The 24,575-nt window shown below is 42.0% G+C and overlaps 1 protein-coding gene across 5 annotated transcripts; it reads left to right on the top strand.

Moving 5' to 3' along the window:
• Nucleotides 1-1,153: 1,153 nt before the first annotated feature.
• atg14 (autophagy related 14) lies at nucleotides 1,154-22,764 on the top strand. Of its 5 annotated transcripts, none has more exons than XM_061925188.1 (16): nucleotides 1,154-1,281; nucleotides 5,323-5,506; nucleotides 5,590-5,755; nucleotides 5,843-5,930; nucleotides 5,991-6,082; nucleotides 6,164-6,331; nucleotides 16,413-16,475; nucleotides 16,543-16,585; nucleotides 16,659-16,740; nucleotides 16,814-17,051; nucleotides 17,115-17,344; nucleotides 17,409-17,526; nucleotides 17,597-17,687; nucleotides 17,745-17,830; nucleotides 17,899-18,073; nucleotides 22,151-22,764. In XM_061925188.1, the coding sequence occupies exons 1-16, from the start codon at nucleotides 1,234-1,236 to the stop codon at nucleotides 22,271-22,273; spliced, it is 1,995 nt and encodes a 664-aa protein (XP_061781172.1). In that variant the 5' UTR covers nucleotides 1,154-1,233; the 3' UTR covers nucleotides 22,274-22,764. The 5 variants fall into 5 exon arrangements, with proteins under 5 accessions (XP_061781172.1, XP_061781170.1, XP_061781169.1 ...); XM_061925186.1 differs by having other exon boundaries at nucleotides 5,590-5,779; nucleotides 16,662-16,740; XM_061925185.1 differs by having other exon boundaries at nucleotides 5,590-5,779.
• The last annotated feature ends 1,811 nt before the right edge of the window (nucleotides 22,765-24,575 follow it).

Below are 24,575 nucleotides of genomic sequence, written 5' to 3'. Positions count from 1 at the left end.
ACGTGAGATTTTTTTTAAAATATTCTAAAAATAGCAACAATTCAAAAATCCTTTATAAATATATTTATTGAATAATACTTCAACAAAATATGAATGTAAGTTCATAAACTCAGTGAAGCACAAGCTCAGGTTTGTCACTAAAATGTCTGTCAAAAAGAACTGTGAAAAGAAATGCAACAATGCAATATTCAGTGTTGACAGCTAGATTTTTTGTGGACATGTTCCATAAATATTGATGTTAAAGATTTTTTTTTTTGAGAAGAAATGTTTAGAATTAAGTTCATGAATCCAGATGGATCTCTAATACAATCCCCAAAGAGGGCACTTTAAGTTGATTATTACTTCTAGGTGTAGAAATCTTTATTTATAATTGAATCACTTGTTTATTTTTCAACAAGTTTTTAGCTATTTTTATATCTTTTTTTCCAAATAGTTCAAGAAAGACCACTACAAATGAGCAATATTTTGCACTGTTATACAATTTAATAAATCAGAAACTGATGACATAGTGCTGTATTTTACTTCTTTATCTTTTTTTTTTCAACCAAAAATGCTTTGCTCTGATTAGGGGGTACTTGAATTAAAAACAATTCACAGGGGGTACATTGCTGAAAAAAGGTTGAGAACCACTGACCTAGTATATACAATAATATAAACCAAGTCATTGTATTTAATTTAGGATTATTTCATAACTTCATTTAAATAAAAATATATTTTTTGTCTTTTTTAGATACAGTCAATAAATAATGTGAACATGTATCATAACATGGAGATCTAAGAGAACGTGTTGTGAATGAGGATGCTTGTGGACCTGGAAATTATTATTTATTTATTTTTTTACACATTTTTATTTTAAAAAAAAAACAGTTTTTCCAACGTATTCAATTTTAGACGCTTTCTCTTCTTAGTTATTATTTCTCCGGCTGTAGAAAAGACCCGCTCACAGGGCACAGAGGAGGCGTCAGTGCGACACAGTTCGCGTATCGGTCACGTGACCAAAACAGCTCATGGTCGGTCACGTGACTTTCTAAAAGCGGTACGCGCACCGACACAGGGTTTCGCTCTATGAGCTCGACGCATGCGCCGATGCATCGGTGTTGCCGGACCCATCACTACTATATACTTATACTAATAAAAGTTTTAATCAATTCAATCAATCAAAGTCGTCGTCATCGTCATCTGATTGGCTGCAGCTGTGTCAAGTTGTGTAGCAGGTCACGTGGTTGTGCAACGATGGAGGAGTTGGCGTTGGAGCGGTACTTTGATGATTCGATCGCAAATGTAAGTAACCTGCAGCATGATCATGATCGACCACCTTTCAATCAACACACGATTGAGCAATAACATTCAATGTGTTGAAGAATTGGACACTTTTGTTCGGACAGCCATCACCTGACAGGTGTGCACGTACGTCATATATGTACTGTTTTGTGGTCGTCATTATGAAATAAACGCTCTTTGGCTTGTGATTCAAACGAAACGTTCCCTGAATTTCGACTGTCAGGCTGGAGTGCCTTAAGGCTCCATCTTTGGACCGCTGTTATTGTCCTCTGGCATCAATGATGTTGGCAAAAACATGGAGGTTAGAGATGGGGACAGCGTCAATGATCACCATGTCGAGGGAGTGGCCCCTGTTGTGGGTGGGAACCTCGAAATGTTGTCTGAGATTAGAGAAGTCCAGGACCTCCAAATATTCAGCAGCAGAGTGATTTGAGGGTGTGTCCACATGGATGTTTAGGTCTCCAAGTATAATGTGCAGAATGATGAGTGCGGTTTCTGCAATGAAATCCGGGTGTTGTCTACGTGGGCGGTAAATAAAGAGTATTGTTATAGAGAGTGCATGTTTACATTTAACTACTAAACTTTCAATTGTGGAGAGTGTCCGTAGAGAAATGGGTGACAGATTTGTTTGTTAGGGACTGGACCAACGTTCCCTCTAAGGTGCACGCCTCTGCAATTGCGCACTGCTCAAGCGTCCTCTGCGCACGTCAAAATCTATGCCACGCACAAAATCAAATAAAAAAATAAGCGCATAACAATTTTCGACACACGGACACGACGGAGAAAACAGTTTTCGTCATCATTGTTCAAATATTGTAACGTCTGTCGAGACGCTTTGAGGACATGAATTCCATCCATCACTTTACTGAGCAAAACTCTTAGTTGTCGGTCATAAACACATCACCAAAACATTAGTAAAAAAAAACATATCTCGGAAAACTGGTCATTTTCTGCAGTACAAACCAGACCAAAAGTAACTTTGTTATATCAACAGCAGCCACTCGCTCTTTCTCACTTGCGCCAACACATGCACATATGGCACTTAGCCAGTGATGCGTTTACAGCCACACAAAAAGTCGGACAACTCCAACACCACACAAAGTGTCATTCTAAGTCGTTACACTATGACGGGGTGGACCGCTCGCCTGTGCATCGGCTGGGAACATCTCTGCGCTGCTGACCCGTCTCCGCTCGGGATGGTGTCCTGCTGGCCCCACTATGGACTGGACTCTTACTATTATGTTGGATCCACTATGGACTGGACTCTCACAATATTATGTCAGACCCACTCGACATCCATTGCTTTCGGTCTCCCCTAGAGGGGGGGGGGGGGGGTTACCCACATATGCGGTCCTCTCCAAGGTTTCTCATAGTCATTCACATCGACGTCCCACTGGGGTGAGTTTTTCCTTGCCCGTATGTGGGCTTTGTACCGAGGATGTCGTTGTGGCTTGTGCAGCCCTTTGAGACACTTGTGATTTAGGGCTATATAAATAAAGATTGATTGATTGATTGATTGATTTACCAATCAAATGTGTGCTTATTCTAGTGTCATTTATTAGGAATCTTAATTTATAAATATTAATCATGATATGGTGTTAGTATATTAGATAAATACTAATAAAAATATATTTTTTAACAAACAGGAAGTTGCAGGAATGTACAGATGATCCCATGCTTACATCTCATTGTGCAACATGTGAATGTTTTAATAGTAACTAAATGCAATGTCTGAAAGGGGTACAAATTATTTCCAAAGGAGGACCTCCACCCAGACAAACAATACAAGTACACAGTTCATGAAAAACAATATTTTTTGTTATTGTTATTATAAGTGGGCCTAAACACTTATATTAGAAAATAACCTCATGGAAATGACTGCTGTCATTTGATTATAATAATAAGAGAAGGTTGTCTGTCTATCTGTGTTGGCCCTGCGATGAGGTGGGGACTTGTCCAGGGTGTACGACGTCTTCCGCCCGAATGCAGCTGAGATAGGCTCCAGCACCCCCCGCCACCCCGAAAGGGACAAGCGGTAGAAAATGGATGGATGGATGGAGATTGAACTTGTTATTTAGTCAGGTTTGGGACAGGTGTGCTGCTGGTGTAGCCACAGTGTGCATGTCTGACCTCGCTTACATGGGCTCCACTGAATGCTCAGGGAAATTGGCGTTTGCTCACACACATGGACAAATTAGAGGGAACATTGGACTGGACATTGAAAAGTTAGAGTTTGGTGTTTGGTGTGAGGATATTTTTTTCCAGGGGACGGAGAACACCGGAACCCATTCCAGTTTTTCAGCCTCTCCAGGTACACAGCTGAGGAGTGTTTTCAGTTCCCTTGGTGACGGTGCTCAGATGACATGATTGAGTTGCGACAGAGTGTGTTGCTGCTGACCACAGAGGATCTCCTGGTGTTGATGTACACAAATCGCCGATGGACGCCCTATGAATGTAGCGGGGGTGACGAAGGAGTCTTGACTGTTTGATGACTGTCAGGCCCCATAGAGGGCCACGGGTGTTGAGCTCTAGCAGCTGCAATGGTGTATATTGCGTAGATGAGCTGTGGTCCCGGTGTCCACAGTCAGCCGTAGTCCCTGCACACACAGTTTGGCAGCTGTAGTGCACGTTGTGGGGGACCTCCGCACACAGCCCCAGCAGTGGAGCCGACACCCGGGGTATGTTGGTGGAGCACACGGACACTTTGGCAAGTGGTAGCTTGCAGTGGCTAATGCTAGGACACTTTGGCAAGTGGTAGCTTGCTAATGCTAGTCCTAGCCGAGTACACGTAGGATGGCGCGAGCAGGTATGATACGTCCACAAAACAGTGATGTCGAATCAAGTCTTTTCAGCGGCTAAATGATATAGTTCAAGATACAGCTGGCAGGGTACATCAGTCACTAAATATCGGTAAAAATCTCACTAGATGTCAGTAAAAATAGCAAAAAATAGCGTGGAGAAGCGGCGAAGAGTCAGCGCCTGCGCCCTCGCCTGCTAGTAGTGATGGGTTGATGAGGCGTCATGAAGCGTTTCGACACATTGCAAAACCGTACTGATACTGTGTCGATACTGTGTCACTAAATACTGACATCTGCTGGACATTAAAAATAACTACAGGCAACCTATGGACCGACTCAACTGACACTGATTTTATGACCTAGTATATACAATAATATAAACCAAGTCATTGTATTTCATTTATTTCATATCTTCATTTAAATAAAAATATATTTTTTATCTTTTTTAGATAGTCAATAAAAAATGTGAACATGTATCATAACATGGAAATCTAAGAGAATGTGTTGAGAATGAGGATGCTTGTGGACTGGGATTTTTTTTAATTAATTTTTTTCACATTTTTATTTAAAAAAAAAGCAGTTTTTCCAACGTATTCAATTTTAGACGATTTCTTTCATTGACTGATTGAGACTTTTATTAGTAGGTTGCACAGTGAAGTACATATTCCGTACAATTGACCACTAAATGGTAACACCCCAATAAGTTTTTCAACTTGTTTAAGTCGGGGTCCACCTAAATAGATTAATGATACAGATATATACTAACATCATAATACAGTCATCACACATGTTAATCATCAGAGTATATACATTGAATTATTTACATTATTTACAATCCGGGGTGTGGGATATAGAGGGGGGGGGGTTAGGTTTGGTTGATATCAACACTTCAGTCGTCCCTTCTTAGTTATTATTTCTCCGGCTGTAGAAAAGACCCGCTCACAGGGCACAGAGGAGGCGGGAGTGCGACACAGTTCGCGTATCGGTCACGTGACCAAAACAGCTCATGATCGGTCACGTGACTTTCTAAAAGCGAAATGCGCACCGACACAGGGTTTCGCTCTATGAGCTCGACGCATGCGCCGATGCGTCGGTGTTGCCGGACCCATCACTACCTGCTAGTCCATGCAATAATCCCGCCGTCCAATCAGTATCTTGAAGTGTACACCTGTGGGGTGAAGGATTACCTCTGCAGTGATATTTGTGTTGTGGATTTGGTAATAAAAATGATACACATTTTTAGGACTCCTGCCTCATGGTGGGGGAGGACCTGGGCCTTCACAGCCCCGCCCACCCACTTCCAAGCCCCGCCTCTACAAGTCAGGACTCCACCCACCAGTCGACAAAGGCGGGGCCCAGCCGAGAGCTGGCGGACGAGCTGGACCTCAGCTTCCTTCCTGATGAGCTCGGAGCGCAGGACGACGCAGGTGTGGGTTTGGCAAAGAGGTTGTGGTCTGTGTGGGCAGGGCTGGGTGGCGAAAGGTGAACCCACCTGTGAGTTTGCCCGCAGGTGTCAACACGTCCCACCACAGCGGCATTGGACTGGACTTCCCTTCCCAGAATTCCTCGGTGACCCCAAATAAACCCTCGCAGGAGTCACCCACGGCCGGCCCCTCCCTTTTCTGCCCCATGACGCCCATGGCCCCCATGACCCCCATGACGCCGGTGACCGAGAGGTCAGGAATCGTCCCTCAGCTGCAGTAGGTCGCTCGTCTTGTCCGCGCTACGTGACTCTTACCGCTCGCTGACGTGTGGATGTGCAGGAACATCGTGTCCACTGTCAACCTGGGCTGTCCTCTAGACCTCAAGTTCATCGCTCTTCAAGCCAGGAACGCCGAGTACAACCCCAAGGTAGAGTGTTAGCTTAGCGTGTTAGATTCTTGACAGAGCACAGTGTGTTTCCTGTTCAAGCGCTTTGCCGCCGTCATCATGAGGATCCGCGAGCCCAGAACCACAGCACTGATCTTCAGCTCAGGGAAGATGGTCTGCACCGGAGCTAAGAGGTCGGTACCGCTTACCAGCCCAGTTGGCCCTCCGGGTCGGTGGTGGTGCGCTTGAACCCTTTTATTTCTGACCGTGTGCAGCGAGGAGCAGTCTCGACTGGCGGCCAGGAAGTATGCCCGCGTGGTGCAGAAGTTGGGCTTCTCCGCTCGCTTCCTGGACTTCAAGATCCAGAACATGGTGGCCAGCTGCGACGTCTGCTTCCCCATCCGACTGGAGGGACTGGTTCTGACCCACCAGCAGTTCAGCAGGTACCACCTCTTGCCGTCGTCACGCCCACAGGTCGGCAACAGAACCTTTTGTCACCCGGCAGCTACGAACCCGAGTTGTTTCCGGGCCTCATCTACCGGATGGTGAAGCCTCGAATCGTCCTGCTTATCTTCGTGTCGGGGAAGGTGGTCCTGACCGGTAACTTCCTGTATCTGCATGTCGACAGTTGGCTGTTCAGCTAACGTTAGCATGCTGGCAGTTGGCTGTTAAGCTAACGTTAGCATTTCAACAGATAGCAAGCCAACCGTTAGCATGTCGACAGTTGGCTGTTAAGCTAATGTTAGGATGCCAACAGTTAGCATGCCAACAGGTAGCATTCCAACTTTGGCATTGGCATGCTAACTGTTGTCACGCTAACGCTAGCTTAATGCCATAACGTTGGCAGATGTCAGTCATTCCTGGCTGCTTTCTTTCAGGAGCCAAAGAGCGCAGCGAGATCTACGAAGCCTTTGAGAACATTTATCCCATCTTAAGAGGCTTCCGGAAGCAGTGACATCACTTCCTGTTTCTTTGTAAATAGATGTGCATTGGGTTTGATGACAAATAAATTCCCGCTGCGTTTTATAGCTTAACATAAATATTTTCAACATGATTATTTTTTTATACTTCATCCAACCTGTTTTCATATCTCAAAATATTCATTTTCATATATTAAAATACTTGTTTTCATACCTCAAAATATTTATTTTCATATCTCTAAATAATAATTGTTATACCTCAACCAACATATTTTCATATCTCAAAATATTTCTTTCCATACCTCAACATAATTATTTTATACCTCAACCAACTTATCATCCCTCAAAATATGTATTTTTATATCTCAAAATACAAACACTGTTTCCATATGAGTTGGGAAATTGTGTTAGATGTAAATATAAACGGAATACAATGATTTGCAAATCATTTTCAACCCATATTCAGTTGAATATGCTACAAAGACAACATATTTGATGTTCAAACTGATAAACTTTTTTTGTGTGCAAATAATCATTAACTTTAGAATTTGATGCCAGCAACACGTGACAAAGAAGTTGGGAAAGGTGGCAATAAATACTGATGAAGTTGAGGAATGCTCATCAAACACTTATTTGGAACATCCCACAGGTGTGCAGGCTAATTGGGAACAGGTGGGTGCCATGATTGGGTATAAAAACAGCTTTCCAAAAAATGCTAAGTCTTTCACAAGAAAGGATGGGGCGAGGTACACCCCTTTGTCCACAACTGCGTGAGCAAATAGTCAAACAGTTTAAGAACAACGTTTCTCAAAGTGCAATTGCAAGAAATTTCAACATCACGGTCCATAATATCATCAAAAGGTTCAGAGAATCTGGAGGAATCACTCCACGTAAGCGGCATGGCCGAAAACCAACATTGAATGACCGTGACCTTCGATCCCTCAGACGGCACTGTATCAAAAACCGACATTAATCTCTAAAGGATATCACCACATGGGCGACTTGTCCAGGGTGTACCCCGCCTTCCGCCCGATTGTAGCTGAGATAGGCTCCAGCGCCCCCCGCGACCCCAAAAGGGAATAAGCGGTAGAAAATGGATGGATGGGTGGATGGATGGGCTCAGGAACACTTCAGAAAACCACTGTCACTAAATACAGTTTGTCGCTACATCTGTAAGTGCAAGTTAAAGCTCTACTATGCAAAGCGAAAGCCATTTATCAACAACATCCAGAAACGCCGCCGGCTTCTCTGGGCCCGAGATCATCTAAGATGGACTCATGCAAAGTGGAAAAGTGTTCTGTGGTCTGACGAGTCCACATTTCAAATTGTTTTTGGAAATATTCGACATCGTGTCATCCTAACCAAAGGGGAAGCGAACCATCCAGACTGTTATCGACGCAAAGTTCAAAAGCCAGCATCTGTGATGGTATGGGTGTGCATTAGTGCCCAAGGCATGGGTAACTTACACATCTGTGAAGACACCATTAATGCTGAAAGGTACATACAGGTTTTGGAAAAACATATGCTGCCATCAAAGCGCCGTCTATTTTATGGACGCCCCTGCTTATTTCAGTAAGACAATGCCAAGCCACATTCAGCACGTGTTACAACAGCGTGGCTTCGTAAAAAAAGAGTGCGGGTACTTTCCTGGCCCTGCCTGCAGTCCAGACCTGTCTCCCATCGAAAATGTGTGGCGCATTATGAAGCGTAAAATACGACAGCGAAGACCCCGGACTGTTGAACAACTGAAGCTCTACATAAAACAAGAATGGGAAAAAATTCCACTTTCAAAGCTTCAACAATTAGTTTCCTCAGTTCCCAATCGTTTGAGTGTTGTTAAAAGAAAAGGTGATGTAACACAGTGGTGAACATGCCCTTTCCCAACTACTTTGGCACGTGTTGCAGCCATGAAATTCTAAGTTAATTATTATTTGCAAAAAAAAAGAAAAAAAGTTTGAGTTTGAACATCAAATATCTTGTCTTTGTAGTGCATTCAATTGAATATGGGTTGAAAAAGGATTTGCAAATCATTGTATTCCGTTTATATTTACATCGAACACAATTTCCCAACTCATATGGAAACGGGGTTTGTATATTTTTTACCAACCTATTTTCGTACCTCAATGTATTTTTTTTTAAACTCCAAAAACTTTTCATACGTCACTGTAATTATTCTTATACCTCAACATAAATACTTTTATACCTCAATAATACTTATTTTCACACATCAACCAACTTATTTTCATACCTTACCATAATTATTTTTACATCTCAACCATTTTTATTTTTTTTACCTCAACCTATTTACAGGTAAAAGCCAGTAAATTAGAATATTTTGAAAAACTTGATTTATTTCAGTAATTGCATTCAAAAGGTGTAACTTGTACACTATATTTATTCATTGCACACAGACTGATGCATTCAAATGTTTATTTCATTTAATTTTGATGATTTGAAGTGGCAACAAATGAAAATCCAAAATTCCGTGTGTCACAAAATTAGAATATTACTTAAGGCTAATACAAAAAAGGGATTTTTAGAAATGTTGGCCAACTGAAAAGTATGAAAATGAAAAATATGAGTATGTACAATACTCAATACTTGGTTGGAGCTCCTTTTGCCTCAATTACTGCGTTAATGCGGCGTGGCATGGAGTCGATGAGTTTCTGGCACTGCTCAGGTGTTATGAGAGCCCAGGTTGCTCTGATAGTGGCCTTCAACTCTTCTGCGTTTTTGGGTCTGGCATTCTGCATCTTCCTTTTCACAATAACCCATAGATTTTCTATGGGGCTAAGGTCAGGGGAGTTGGCGGGCCAATTTAGAACAGAAATACCATGGTCCGTAAACCAGGCACGGGTAGATTTTGCGCTGTGTGCAGGCGCCAAGTCCTGTTGGAACTTGAAATCTCCATCTCCATAGAGCAGGTCAGCAGCAGGAAGCATGAAGTGCTCTAAAACTTGCTGGTAGACGGCTGCGTTGACCCTGGATCTCAGGAAACAGAGTGGACCGACACCAGCAGATGACATGGCACCCCAAACCATCACTGATGGTGGAAACTTTACACTAGACTTCAGGCAACGTGGATCCTGTGCCTCTCCTGTCTTCCTCCAGACTCTGGGACCTCGATTTCCAAAGGAAATGCAAAATTTGCATGGTTGGGTGATGGTTTGGGGTGCCATGTCATCTGCTGGTGTCGGTCCACTCTGTTTCCTGAGATCCAGGGTCAACGCAGCCGTCTACCAGCAAGTTTTAGAGCACTTCATGCTTCCTGCTGCTGACCTGCTCTATGGAGATGGAGATTTCAAGTTCCAACAGGACTTGGCGCCTGCACACAGCGCAAAATCTACCCGTGCCTGGTTTACGGACCATGGTATTTCTGTTCTAAATTGGCCCGCCAACTCCCCTGACCTTAGCCCCATAGAAAATCTGTGGGGTATTGTGAAAAGGAAGATGCAGAATGCCAGACCCAAAAACGCAGAAGAGTTGAAGGCCACTATCAGAGCAACCTGGGCTCTCATAACACCTGAGCAGTGCCAGAAACTCATCGACTCCATGCCACGCCGCATTAACGCAGTAATTGAGGCAAAAGGAGCTCCAACCAAGTATTGAGTATTGTACATGCTCATATTTTTCATTTTCATACTTTTCAGTTGGCCAACATTTCTAAAAATCCCTTTTTTGTATTAGCCTTAAGTAATATTCTAATTTTGTGACACACGGAATTTTGGATTTTCATTTGTTGCCACTTCAAATCATCAAAATTAAATGAAATAAACATTTGAATGCATCAGTCTGTGTGCAATGAATAAATATAATGTACAAGTTACACCTTTTGAATGCAATTACTGAAATAAATCAAGTTTTTCAAAATATTCTAATTTACTGGCTTTTACCTGTATTTTCATATCTTGACCTAAATTGAATTTAACATAACGTCACCGCCCAGCTGAATTAAAGGTAAACTACGCCCCTGGGGACTGACGTCACAAAATCAACGAAGCAACAACCGGAATGCGGCGGGGTCAGCCCGCTCGTCGAAACATTCTTGTCTGACGTCACCATGGAGCGTTAGCGGCTGATGACGTCGGGCGCATTTTTTTGATTAGCAAACACGTCGGCGGTTAGCTTAGCTAGCATGGCGTCCTCAGCGGTAGTCCGAGCCGCCGGCCCCGCGGGAAGGCCGCCGCTTCGCCCGCCTCTGCCCGCCGGCGTCATGGTGGAGTCCGTGGACGACGCGGAGGGTCTGTATGTGGCGGTGGAGCGGTGCCCGCTGTGCGGTACGTCCCGCCGCAGGCTGACGTGCGCCCGCTGCGTCCAGGCCGGAGACTTCGCGTACCTGGACGGCAGCAACGCCGAAAGGTGAGACGTCGACCAGCCTTTCTTTGGATACTTCCAGCGGACATTAACGTTGTCATAGGCGCCACACAAACAACATCAATCTTACAAAGTCGTACTTTTATTCAACTAATATGATGGTCGCTAAGGAGGCTAAATACTAACTTAGAATGTAGCTGTTAGCATAACAATAACACTAGCTGACTTAGTATTTAGCCTCGTTAGCGTTAGCTAGCTTAGCATGTAGCTGTTAGCATAACAATAACACTAGCTGACGTGGTATTTAGCCTCGCTAGCGTTAACACAGCAGCTAACTGCAGCTAGCTTAGCACGTGGCTTTTAGCATTATAATAGTCGACTTAGTATTTAGCCTCGCTTGCTTTTAGCACCGCGGCTAACCGGAGCTAGCACTTGCCTGTTAGCATAACAACAGTAGTCGACTTAGTATTTGGCGTCGTTAGCTGTAGCACAGCAGCTAACTGGCGCTAGCTTAGCACTGAGCTCTTAGCATACCAATAACAATAGTTTAGGAAACATTCACACAATCATTAGGGCCCGCAATGGCCCATTGCAAAAGGACTCCCACAGGGAGTCCTTTTGCAATGGGACATAAGGACCTATTGAATTTCTAAGGTTTTATTATTATTATTAGGGCCCGCCATGGCCCATTGCAAAAGGACTCCCACAGGGAGTCCTTATGCAATGGGACATAAGGACCTATTGTTATTCGTCCGTTTTATTATTATTATTATTCTTTCTTATTCCGCAGCTTTGCGCACTACTTTCACCCCCTTAACATGCTTCAAAACTCACCAAATTTGACGCACACATAAAAAAACTCGAACAAAACTCTTTGGTAAAAATACCAAACCCCAAAACTCAAAATTGCGCTCTAGCGCCCCCTACCAAGTAAACTTTTTCTAACTCCCAGTACGAATGTCTAGAGACATGAAACAAAAACCTCTATGTAGGTCTCACTTAGACTTAAATTTTTTTAATTTATTTCCTCGGGCAAAAATCTACAGGAAGTTTGCTATTCCCCCTTCAACACTAAATTTTAGTAAAATCAGTCACTTTTGCCTCTTTCAGCTGTAATTTGACCCCCTTAACATGCTTCAAAACTCACCAAACTGAACGCACACATCAGGACTGGCAAAAACTGTTATCTAATAAAAAAACCTAACCCCAAATTCAAAAATTGCGCTCTACAGAATTTTTTTAATAAAATGGAGAAAAAACTGCTCCTCGGAAGAAAACAATTACAAAACTGCCTGTAACTCCCACTGGGAAGGTCGGAGAGACATGAAACAAAAACCTCTCCGTAGGTCTCACTTACACAATTTTTTTTTTTAAACCCGTCACCTTCCTTAAAAAACGAACTCCTCTGAGCGCGTTTGTCCTTTCGCCTTCAAAATAACACAGGAGAGAGATTGAACCCTTGTGAATACAACAACAGAAGCGCTTTTTTTATAACTGCTCCGGTTTTGATTTTATGACCCTTCAAAGACCCGCTGCACTGATGCTCCTGCGGTGCTGTTTTTTTAAGATGGCTGCTCAAAAGCAGGAAGCACCAACGTGCCCACACAATGCAGACAAGGTAGGTACACTAGACAAAAGTCTTGGGACACTTCAGACTAAAAGTAGACAAAAGTATTGGGACACTTAGGACTAGCACCTGCCAAATACGCGGGCCCGTCCAACGCTGCTTGCAGCTTTAATTATTATTATTATTATTCTTCCGCAGCTTTGCGCACTACTTTGACCCCCTTAACATGCTTCAAAACTCACCAAATTTTACACACACATCAGTAATATACGGCAAAACTTTTTATCAAACAACCAAACCTCAAAACTCAAAATTGCGCTCTAGCGCCCCCTAGAAAAAAAAAAAAAAATTGACTGCCTGTAACTCCCACTAGGAAGGTCGGAAAAACATGAAACAAAATCCTCTATGTAGGTCTGACTTAGACCTAGTTCTCATAATTGTACATCCTCGGGCTAAAATCAACAGGAAGTTGGCAATTCCCCCTTCAAGACAAAAAAGTACTAAAATAAGTCACTTTTGCCTCTTTCAGCTGTAATTTGACCCCCTTAACATGCTTCAAAACTCACCAAACTGAACACACACATCAGGACTGGCTAAAACTGTGATGTAATGAAAAAACCTAACCCCAAATCTAAAAATTGTGCTCTACAGCAATTTTTTAATAAAACGCACAAAAAACTGCTCCTCGGATGAAAAATCTGACAAAACTGCCTGTAACTACCACTGGGAAGGTCGGACAGAGATGAAACAAAAACCTCTATGTAGGTCTCACTTAGACCTACATTTCATAAACTGACAACCCCCAGCTAAAATATACAGGAAGTTTGCTATTCCCCCTTCAACACAATATTTTTGTAATAACCCGTCACCTTTCCTCAAACATTATCTCCTCTGAGCGCGTTTGTTGTTTCGGCTTCAAACTAACACAGGAGAGAGATTGAACCCTTCTGATTAAAAGTTGGCGAAAGAGTTGTGATACCTGCTCCGGTTTTGATTTTATGACCCTTCAAAGACCCGCTGCACTGATGCTCCTGCGGTGCTGTTTTTTTAAGATGGCTGCTTAAAAGCAGGAAGCACCAACGTGCCCACACAATGCAGACAAGGTAGGTACACTAGACAAAAGTCTTGGGACACTTCAGACTACAAGTAGACAAAAGTATTGGGACACTTAGGACTAGCACCTGCCAAATACACGGGCCCGAACAACGCTGCTTGCAGCTTTAATTAATACTTATTTCTGTATTTGTACACACACCAAAATATTGTTTCCAACATTCCTATTAAATTCCTGTCTAACTTTAAATTACAAAACGTACGTAAAGAAGATATAAGTTACAATACCATGGCTATGTTTTTCTTTTTGTGGTGTCGTTGTCATAGTTGCGTGCTTGATATGCGGATTGATATCACGTAGATATTTGACATTTTGACGCATATCAGCCTTTTTTTTTCTTGTTTTGTTTTACAACTGCTACATCAGCAGATGGCAGCACAGTGGAAGACGGGTTAGTGTGTCTGCCTCACAATACGAAGGTCCTGGGTTCTAGTGATGGGTTGATGAGGCGTCATGAAGCGTTTCGACACATTGCAAAACTGTATTGATACTGTGTCGATACTGTGTCACTAAATACTGACATCTGCTGGACATTAAAAATCCCTACAGGCAACCTATGGACCGACTCAACTGACACTGATTTTATGACCTAGTACATCCATCCATCCATTTTCTACCGCTTATAGTGGTTCTCAAATGGGGGTACGTGTACCCCTGGGGGTACTTGAAGGTATGTCAAGGGGTACGTGAGATTTTTTTAAAATATTCTAAAAATAGCAACAATTCAAAAATCCTTTAAATATATTTATTGAAAAATACTTCAACAAAATATGAATGTAAGTTCATAAACTCAGTGAAGCACAAGCTCAGGTTTGTCACTAAAATGTCTGTCAAAAAGAACTGTGAAAAGAAATGCAACAATGCAATATTCAGTGTTGACAGCTGGATTTTTTGTGGACATGTTCCATAAATATTGATGTTAAAGATTTTTTTTTTTTTTTTTTTGTGAAGAAATGTTTAGAATTAAGTTCATGAATCCAGATGGATCTCTAATACAATCCCCAAAGAGGGCACTTTAAGTTGATGATGTGTAGAAATCTTTATTTATAATTGAATCACTTGTTTATTTTTCAACAAGTTTTTAGTTATTTTTATATCTTTTTTTACAAATAGTTAAAGAAAGACCACTACAAATGAGCAATATTTTGCACTGTTATACAATTTAATAAATCAGAAACTGATGACATAGTGCTGTAGTTTACTTATTTATCTTTTTTTTTTCAACCAAAAATGCTTTGCTCTGATTAGGGGGTACTTGAATTAAAATAAAATTCACAGGGGGTACATTGCTGAAAAAAAGTTGAGAACCACTGACCTAGTATATACAATAATATAAACAAAGTCATTGTATTTCATTTAGGATTATTTCATAACTTCATTTAAATAAAAATATATTTTTTGTCTTTTTTAGATACAGTCAATAAATAATGTGAACATGTATCATAACATGGAAATCTAAGAGAACGTGTTCTGAATGAGGATGCTTGTGGACCTGGAAATGATTTTTTTTTTTTTTTACACATTTTTATTAAAAAAAACAAAACAGTTTTTCCAACGTATTCAATTTTAGACGCTTTGTCTTCTTAGTTATTATTTCTCCGGCTGTAGAAAAGACCCGCTCACAGGGCACAGAGGAGGCGTCAGTGCGACACAGTTCGCGTATCGGTAACGTGACCAAAACAGCTCATGATCGGTCACGTGACTTTCTAAAAGCGGTACGCGCACCGACACAGGGTTTTGCTCTATGAGCTCGACGCATGCGCCGATGCATCGGTGTTGCCTGACCCATCACTACTGGGTTCGATCCTGCGCTCGGGATCTTTTGTGTGGAGTTTGCATGTTCTCCCCGTGACTGCGTGGGTTCCCTCCGGGTACGCCGGCTTCCTCCCACCCCCAAAGACATACACCTGGGGATAGGTTGATTGGCAACACTAAATTGGCCCTAGTGTGTGAATGTGAGTGTGAATGTTGTCTATCTGTGTTGGCCCTGCGATGAGGTAGAGACTTGTCCAGAGTGTACACCGCCTTCCGCCCGAATGCAGCTGAGATAGGCTCCAGCGACCCCAAAAGGGACAAGCGGTAGAAAATGAATGGATGGATGGACATCAGCAGATGTAGTATATACACATTGTTAATACAAGTATTTAATATGTAGCAGTATGGAGAGAGTATTAGTAAAGTAAATAATAATAAGCGCTGCTCAAGCACCCGCCCTTTCTCCCTATGTGTGAAAAGGTCACTTTTTCCTGGAGCCCAATTGTCTATTCAATTCAATTTGGAATAAAAATACGCTTATTGTTAATAATTCTCCCTGAATGAATTATTTGAGTTAAATCTTTCGCCACGCCCCCTTTCCCTCCACTCAAGTGCTTTTCACTTACTGTACGTCTCCTCTGCTTACCTGTCAAAACGTAAATTGTTGCCGGGAAATCCAGTTTTTGTCCTTCTTTCCCGCTGCCATTCTGATACCAAATGAAACATTGCGGGAGTGGGTTTGAATGGAGAATGGATTCGGAATCAAACGAACGGTCACCCCAGCAACGGGACGGAATGGTTAGGTACCTGAAGATCTCGGCTGTGGTTAGCGAGATCATGTGACGTGTGTGCAGGTACGCCGACAAGATGGCAAGGCTAAGGACGCTGAAGGAGGAGGAGCAGCGGCTGCAGCAGAGGTGAAGGTTAGCTAACGCCAGCGTTTATGCAAACCAGTACTGATCACATGACCCGGTGCACCCACAGCGTGGTCGGCGCCATGCGCGGGAAGCTGCGAGCTGACGAGACGGTGAGTGGTCTTGGCGAGCGTTGTGCGGCGGCGGTGGCTGGGAGGTCTTTGTGATGCTTGTGGTGTTCCCCAGAAGTGGAAGATGATGGCGAGCGGCGTGAAGATGCGGCAGCTGCAGGAGGCGCTGGCGTGCGCTCGCGAGGAGGTGAAAAGCGGTGAGCGGTCTTCATCCTCGGTAGTGGCGGCGCCTGGCGTCCTAGCTAACCCGGCTGTGCCCCCCCCCCCCAGACAAAGAGCTGCTGCTGCGCTCCCAGGACGAGCGCCAGCGCTTGCAGCGGCGCGCCGGGCGCCATCAGCTCAAGCAGGACAAGATTGAGCGACACAACCGCCGCCTGGGAGAGCTTCTGGAGCGCCGCAAGCACGAGCTGCACGAGCGCCTGGGTCAGCTGGCGGCACTACGGCGGGATCACATCGTGGAGCTGATGGCGTACATCTTCCCCGCACGCGAAGAGAAAGCGTGCAGCAGGTGAGCCCACAGCCGCCGCCGCTCTCACCGACGCGCTCACACGCGTGTCCCGTTCGTCCGCAGAGACCCCGCCGACGTGGCGGCCGACTGTGACGCCGCCTTGACGTCCAGCACAGTCAGCGAGCTGGCCGAGGCGCGCAGAACGACCTACCTGTCGGGGCGTTGGGTCTGGGACGACCAGAACGGCGAGACCAGCATCAGTATCACAGGCCCCGCCGTCGCGCTGCCGAGCAACGGAGACTGCTCCGCCTACTACAGCTGGGTGGAGGAGAAGAGTACCAACCAGGGGCCAGGTAGCTCACTTTGCCCGCCCACTTTCAGTCCGTCCTGTCTGTCACCGACGCCTCTTTTCCCCAGAACTGGACCACATCAACCCCGCCCACACCATCAGCGCCGCACTGTGCTACGCCACCCAGCTGGTCACCATCTTGTCGCACATTCTGGACGTCAACCTGCCCAAGAAGCTGTGCAACAGGTGGGCGGAGCTTCCACTGGCAGGCCGCGGGGCGCCTTCACCTCTCAACTGCCTGACTTTTTGTTCCCAGCGAATTTTGCGACGACAACCTGAGTCGGTACCGCTTCACCCGAGCCCTGAACAAACTCAACACCAACCTCCTGCACCTATGCTTCTCTCAGGTAGGTAACCATGGCAATGCGCAAACACCTTCTCTGCTCACACGCCTCTACCTGCAGCACGTGGACAGTGACAAGCTCCACCCCCACCACACCTTGCGCAACATCATGTTCCTGGTCTCCCCCGACAACGCCGACCTGGGCAGGTGAGTGATCTCCTCCTATGCAAATGAGAACACGACTGATGCTGCGCACCACTGACGCCGTGCCTCAGGACGGGGCCCTTCGAGGTGAGCGCTGACCTGGAGGAGTCCATGGAGTTTGTAGAGCCTGAAGCTTCCGGACCCGCCGAGGATAGCGCGGATGAGGCGGTGACGGACGAAGAGACGGATCTCGGCACCGACTGGGAGACGGTTCCCAGTCCGCGCTTCTGTGACATTCCGTCACAGGTACGCAAAGATGGTGTTTGAAGTATAAAAGGATGGTGTAGTGTTTCAGGTTTAAAAGGATGGTGTTTGAAGTATAAAAGGAAGATGTTGGAGGTACTGAAAGATGGTATTTAAAATGATGTTTGAAGTATAAAAGGATGGTGTTTGAAGTATGAAAAGATGGAGTTGGAGGTATGAAAAGATGGTTTGAAGTATAAAAAGATGGTGTTTGAAGTATAAAAGCATGGTGTTGGAGGTACAGAAAGATGGTGTTTGAAGTATAAGGGTGGTGTTGGAGGTATAAAAAGATGGTGTTTGAAGTATAAAAGGATGGTTTGAAGTATAAAAGGATGGTGCTGGAGGTATAAAAGGATGGTGCTGGAGGTATAAAAGGTTGGTGTTTGAAGTAGAAGATGGTGTTTGAAGTATAAAAGGATGGTGTTGGAGGTATAAAAGGATGGAGTTGGATAGAGATGTACGATAATGACTTTTTTGCCGATATCCGATATTGTCCAACTCTTAATTACCGATGCCGATATCAACCGATACCGATATATACAGTCGTGGAATTAACACATTATGCCTAATTTTGTTGTGATGCCCCGCTGGATGCATTAAACAATGTAACTTTACCATGTATTGATTTACGTGGACCCCGACTTAAACAAGTTGAAAAACGTATTCGGCTGTTACCATTTAGTGGTCAATTTTACGGAATATGTACTGTACTGTGCAGTCTACTTATACAAGTTTCAACAATCAATCAAAAACAAGGTTTTCCAAAATAAGAGAACAACTTCAACTCCACTTATGGAAAAAAGTGCCAACATGGCACTGCCATATTTATTATTGAAGTCACAAAGTGCATTATTTTTTTTAACATTCCTCAAAACAGCAGTTTGTAATTTGGGACATGCTCTCCCTGAGATAATCCTGATACCCACTACAACTATGGGAAATACTATACTTTGACTTTCACAAAGTGCATTATTTTTTTTAATTTTTTTTTAACATGCCTCAAAACAACAGCTACAAAAACAATGAAGGCACACAGCTTCAGTCCAGAGTATACTAGAGCATACTTTGGGGGTTGAGGTGGGCGGGTTTGGTGGTAGCGGGGGGTGTATATTGTAGCCCGGAAGAGTTAGTGCTGCAAGGGGTTCTGGGTATTTATTCTGTTGTGTTTATGTTGTGTTACGGTGCGGATGTTCTCCCGAAATGTGTTTGTCATTCTTGTTCGGTGTGGGTTCACAGTGTGGCGCATATCTGTAACAGTGTTATAGTTGTTTATACGGCCACCCTCAGTGTGACTTGTATGGCTGTTGATCAAGTATACATCGCATTCACTTATGTGTGTATATAAGCCGCAAATATTATGTGACTGGTCCGGCACGCTGTTTGTATGGAGGAAAAGTGGACGTGACGGCAGGTTGTAGAGGACGCAAAGGCAGTGCCTTTAAGGCATGCCCCCAATAATGTTGTCCGGGTGGAAATTCGGGAGAATGGTTGCCCCGGGAGATTTTTGGGGGGGGCACTGAAATTGGGGAGTCTCCCGGGAAAATCGGGAGGTTGAAACCGATACCGATAATTTCCGATATTACATTTTAAAGCATTTATCTCTAGTGTTGGAGGTATAAAAATATGGTGTTTGAAGTATAAAAGGATGGTGTTGGAGGTATAAATTATGGTGTTTTAATTAAAAGATAGTTTGAACTATAAAAAGATGGTGTTTGAAGTACAAAAAGATGATGTTTGAAATACAAAAGGATGGTGTTTGAAGTACAAAAAAAAGGTTTGCGGTACAGGAAGATGGTGTATGAAGTATAAAAGGATGATGTCCATCCATTTGAAGTATAAGGATGATGTTTGAAGTATAAAAAGATGGTGTTTGAAGTATAATATAGTGTTTAAAGTATAAAAGGATGTTTGAAGTATAAAAATATGGTGTTTGAAGTATAAAAGCATAGTGTTGGAGGTACAGAAAGATGATGTTTGAAGCATAAAATGGTGGTGTTGGAGGTATAAAAAGATGGTGTTTGAAGTATAAACGTACGGTGTTTGCAGTATAAACGGATGGTGTTGGAGGTATAATATATGGTGTTTGAAGTAAAAAAGGATGGTGTTGGAGGTATGAAAAGATGGTGTTTAAAGTATAAAAGGATGTTGTTTGAAGTATAATAAGATGGTGTTTGAAGTATTAACGGATGTTTGAAGTATTAAAGGATGGTGTTTGAAGTATTAAAGGATGGCGTTTGAAGTATAAAATGATGGCGTTTGAAGTATTAAAGGATGGTGTTTGAAGTATTAAAGAATGGTGTTTGAAGTATTTAAGGATGGTGTTTGAAGTATGAAAAGATGGTGTATGAGGTATGAAAAGATGGTGTTGGAGGTATGAAAAGATGGTGTTGGAGGTATGAAAAGATGGTGTTTGAAGTATAAAAGGATGGTGTTTGAAGTATAAACGGATGGTGTTGAAGTTATAAAAATATGGTGTTTGAAGTATAAAAAGATGGTTTGAAGTATAAAAGAATGGTGTTGGAGGTATAAAAAGATGGTGTTTCAAGTATAAAAGGATGTTTGAAGTATAAAAAGATGGTGTTTGAAATATAAAATGATGGTGTTTGAAGTAGAAGATGGTGTTTGAAGTATAAAAGGAAGGTTTTGAGGCATTAAAAGATGGTGTTGGAGGTATAAAAAGATGGTGTTGGAGGTATAAATAGATGGTTTGAAAAATAAAAAGATGGTGTTGGAGGTATAAATAGATGGTGTTTGAAGTATGAAAGGACGGTGTTTGAAGTACAAAAAGATGGAGTTTGAGGTACAAAAAGATGGTGTTTGAAGTATAAAAAGATGGTGTTTGAAGAATAAAAGGATGGTGTTTAAAGTATAAAAAGGATGGTGTTTGAAGTATAAAAAGGATTGTGTTTGAAGTATAAAATGATGGTGTTAGAGGTATAAATAGATGGTGTTGGAGGCATAAATAGATGGTGTTGGAGGCATAAATAGATGCGTTGAAGGCATACATAGATGGTGTTGGAGGTATACAAAGATGGTGTTGGAGGTATAAAAAGATGGTGTTGGAGGCATACAAAGATGGTGTTGGAGGTATAAAAAGATGGTGTTGGAGGTATAATAGATGGTGTTGGAGGTATTAGATCGGGTTTGAAATATAAAAAGATGGTGTTTGAAGTATAAGAAGGTGGTGTTTGAAGTATAAAAGGATGGTGTTGAGGCATAAAAAGAAGGTGTTTGAAGTATAAAAAGTTGGTGTTTGAAGTATAAAAGGAGGTGTTGAAGGTACACAAAGATGGTGTTTGAAGAAGTATAAAAGTATGGTGTTTGAAGTACAAAAGGATGGTGTTAGGAGGTATAAAAAGATGGTGTTGGAGGTATGGAAAGATGGTGTTTGAAGTATAAAAAGATGGTGTTGGAGGCATAAAAATGGTGTTGGAGGTACAGAAAGATGTGTTGGAGGTATAAATAGATAGTGTTGGAGGTATAAAAGATGGTGTTGGAGGTATAAATTGAAATATGGAAAAAATAGGTTGGTTGAAGTATGAAAAAGATAAGTTGGTTAAAATATGAAAAAAGAAGTTGGTTGAAGTTTGAAAAAAGAAGTTGGTTGAAGTATGGAAAAAGAAGTTGGTTGAAGTACGGAAAAAGAAGTTAGTTGAAGTATGGAAAAAAGAAGTTGGTTGAAGTATGAAAAAAAATAGTTGGTTGAGGTATGAATATAAGAGTTGGTTGAAATATGAATAAAATAAGTTGGTTGAGGTATGAATATAAGAGTTGGTTGAATATTGTTTTAAAAAGTTGGTTGAGGTATGAAAAAAGAAGCAGGTTGAGGTATGAAAAAAAGTTGGTTGAGGTATGAAAAAAAAGTTGGTTGAGGAATGAAAAAATAATTTGCTTGAAGTATGAAAAAAGAAGTTGGTTGAAGTATGAAAAAAAATAGTTGGTTGAAGTATGAAAATAAAGAAGTTGGTTGATGTATGAAAAAGAAATTGGTTGAGGTATGAAAAAAATAAGTTGGTTGAAGTGTGAAAAAATAAGTTTGCAGTGGTGGAATTGGGCCAACAAGTGTGTTTCCCTCCCCAGCCCATGGATCTTTCCCAGAGTGCACTGCAGGTGTCCCAGCCGTCCATCAACACAGGAGGTATGATCTCATCTGCCGCCGCCTCCGTCACATCCTGGTTCCGAGCTTACACGGGTCAACGCTGACCTCACATGGACAACTCAGTCCTCTTCTCTTGCCTGCCGCCATGCACGCACGTCCGTTGCACCGGAGAGACGCCGGTTGCCATGGCGACCGGGAGGCCCGGTCGCAGGCCCAGCAATGACACTGACACGCCTTTAAAGGGGCGGAGCTGCAAAGGTGAAATAAACAATGTTTTTCATGGATTTGAACTTGCAGTACAAGTAGTGAGAGTATATCACAAATACTTTGTCAGAGTGGAATCAATCCAACCTTTACCTGAACGTTACCTGCAAGTTGTCTTACCACACGTGTACCACGATTACACAACTACAGCCAGCTGGGGGCACTGTTCTGCCAACAAAGTCCTGATAAAGCTTACGGTACATTGTCAAAGATTTTCAACAAACATCTTTGAAAGTGGACTATTTGATGTGAACTCATTGGAGCCTTAAATGGGAACTGCACATTTATTGGAATGTTCAAAATCATTATAAAAGACAAGACGACGGAGGAATTTTTGTTTTGAATGCATTCTAAATACTACACTAGAAAATGATCTGCTATCTGTGCCATGGACTTTTGACCGGGGGTCAGTGGACGGCGCCAAGTGTCCAAATCTGTGAGTTTTAGGTGTAACCATACAAAATGAACTAAATAGCCAGCCTAAAATTTTAGCATGCTAATAAGAGAGGTTGGCATACTTCCGAGATAGCGGCAAGTATCATAAATCATGATTTTTAGGTTTAAACACTCAACATTAGTAAAAAAAAAAAAAAGCTAACTTAAAAAAGTTAGCATTCTAATATTAGCATGCTAATATAAGAGAAGTTAGCATACTTCCAAGATGGCGCCAAGTATCAAAAATCATGATTTTTAGATTTAAACACTCAACAATAGCGAAAAAGCTGACTAAAAACATTAGCATGCTAATACTGGCGTGCTAATATAAGAGTAGTTGGCATACTTCCAAGATCGAGTCAGGTATCAAAAATCCTGATTTTTAGATTTAAACACTCCACTTTAGCAATAAAGCTAATAAAAAATGTAAGCATGCTAACATTGGCATGCTAATGTAGGAGACGTTAGCATACTTCCAAGATGGCGTCAAGTATCAAAAATCATGATTTTGTTTTTATTTAAACACTCTACATTAGCAAAAAAGGTAATCAAAAATTGTTTGCATACTTCTAAGATGGCTTCAAGTATCAAAAATCATGATTTTGTTTTTATTTAAACTCTCAACATTAGCGGAAAAGCTAATAAAAAATTGTTTGCATGCTAATGTAGAGACGTTAGCATACTTCTAAGATGGCGTCAAGTATCAAAAATCATGTTTAGGTTTAAGCACTCAACATTAGTGGAAAAGCTAATAAGAAATGTTAGCATGCTAACATTGGCACGCTCATGTAAGAGACGTTAGCATACTTCCAAGATGGCGTCAAATATCAGAAATGGTGATTTTTAAAACATAGAAAATCAGACTAAAAGGCTAGTCTTAAACATTAGCACATTAACATTATTTGCATGCTAATATGAGATGTTGGCAAACTTTCAAGATGCAAGTCTACACCAGGTGTGAATGTGGAGTGAATGAATGATGGGTTCTCACTTCTCTGTGAAGTGCTGTGAGTGTCTGAAAAGTGCTATATAAATCTAATCCATTATTATTTTTATTATTAATATAGGCTATATATAATTCTTACAATATATTTAATTTGTTTCCACGGGAAGAATATGCTATTTTTTGTGTGGCGGCTTCAATTTAGCTGTGGTCCCACGATCAGATATGTACAGTGTGTACATAATTGTGTATATATGTGTGTGTGTGTATATATATATATATATATATATATATAATATATGTGTGTGTGTGTGTGTGTGTAATATGTATATCTGTATATATGTGTGTGTGTGTGTGTGTGTATATATATATATATATATATATATACACGCAAACACACATTTTTACTTTCAACACTTAAGTCTCTAGCTCAACTTCAGATCCTGCTGTAGATTTTAAATGTCAGTTGTTTTTGTTGGTTTTATGCCTTTTTGTCATGGAAAGGAAAATCTCTATGATAAAAACACAAAACATGCAATATTTTGCTAAAAAAATAATATTTCAAAGTGGAAATTTTGAAGTAAAGTAATTGAAATTTAAAGTAAATCAATAATTCATAACATTGATTTTTTTTTAAATCCCACTAAAATTATTGGGGATCAAAAAGGATCCCAAGCATACATATGTGTGTTTGTTTGCGCGTGTGTGTGTGTATATGGGTGTGTGTGTGTGTGTGTGTGTGTCTGTGTATTAGAGATGCGCGG

This window comes from Nerophis lumbriciformis, linkage group LG29, assembly GCF_033978685.3.
Source record: "Nerophis lumbriciformis linkage group LG29, RoL_Nlum_v2.1, whole genome shotgun sequence".
Classification (NCBI taxonomy): Eukaryota; Metazoa; Chordata; class Actinopteri; order Syngnathiformes; family Syngnathidae; genus Nerophis; species Nerophis lumbriciformis.
This window is presented reverse-complemented; position numbering and strand designations above follow the sequence as displayed.

Bases quoted from the DNA above. Each gene is read 5' to 3' on its own strand.
- atg14 (XM_061925185.1), top strand. From the start codon at position 1,234: ATGGAGGAGTTGGCGTTGGAGCGGTACTTTGATGATTCGATCGCAAAT. The intron at 6,332-16,412 runs GTACCACCTCTT...ACGTGTGTGCAG, and splicing joins ACCCACCAGCAGTTCAGCAG to GTACGCCGACAAGATGGCAA. The intron at 17,527-17,596 runs GTGGGCGGAGCT...TTTTGTTCCCAG, and splicing joins CCCAAGAAGCTGTGCAACAG to CGAATTTTGCGACGACAACC.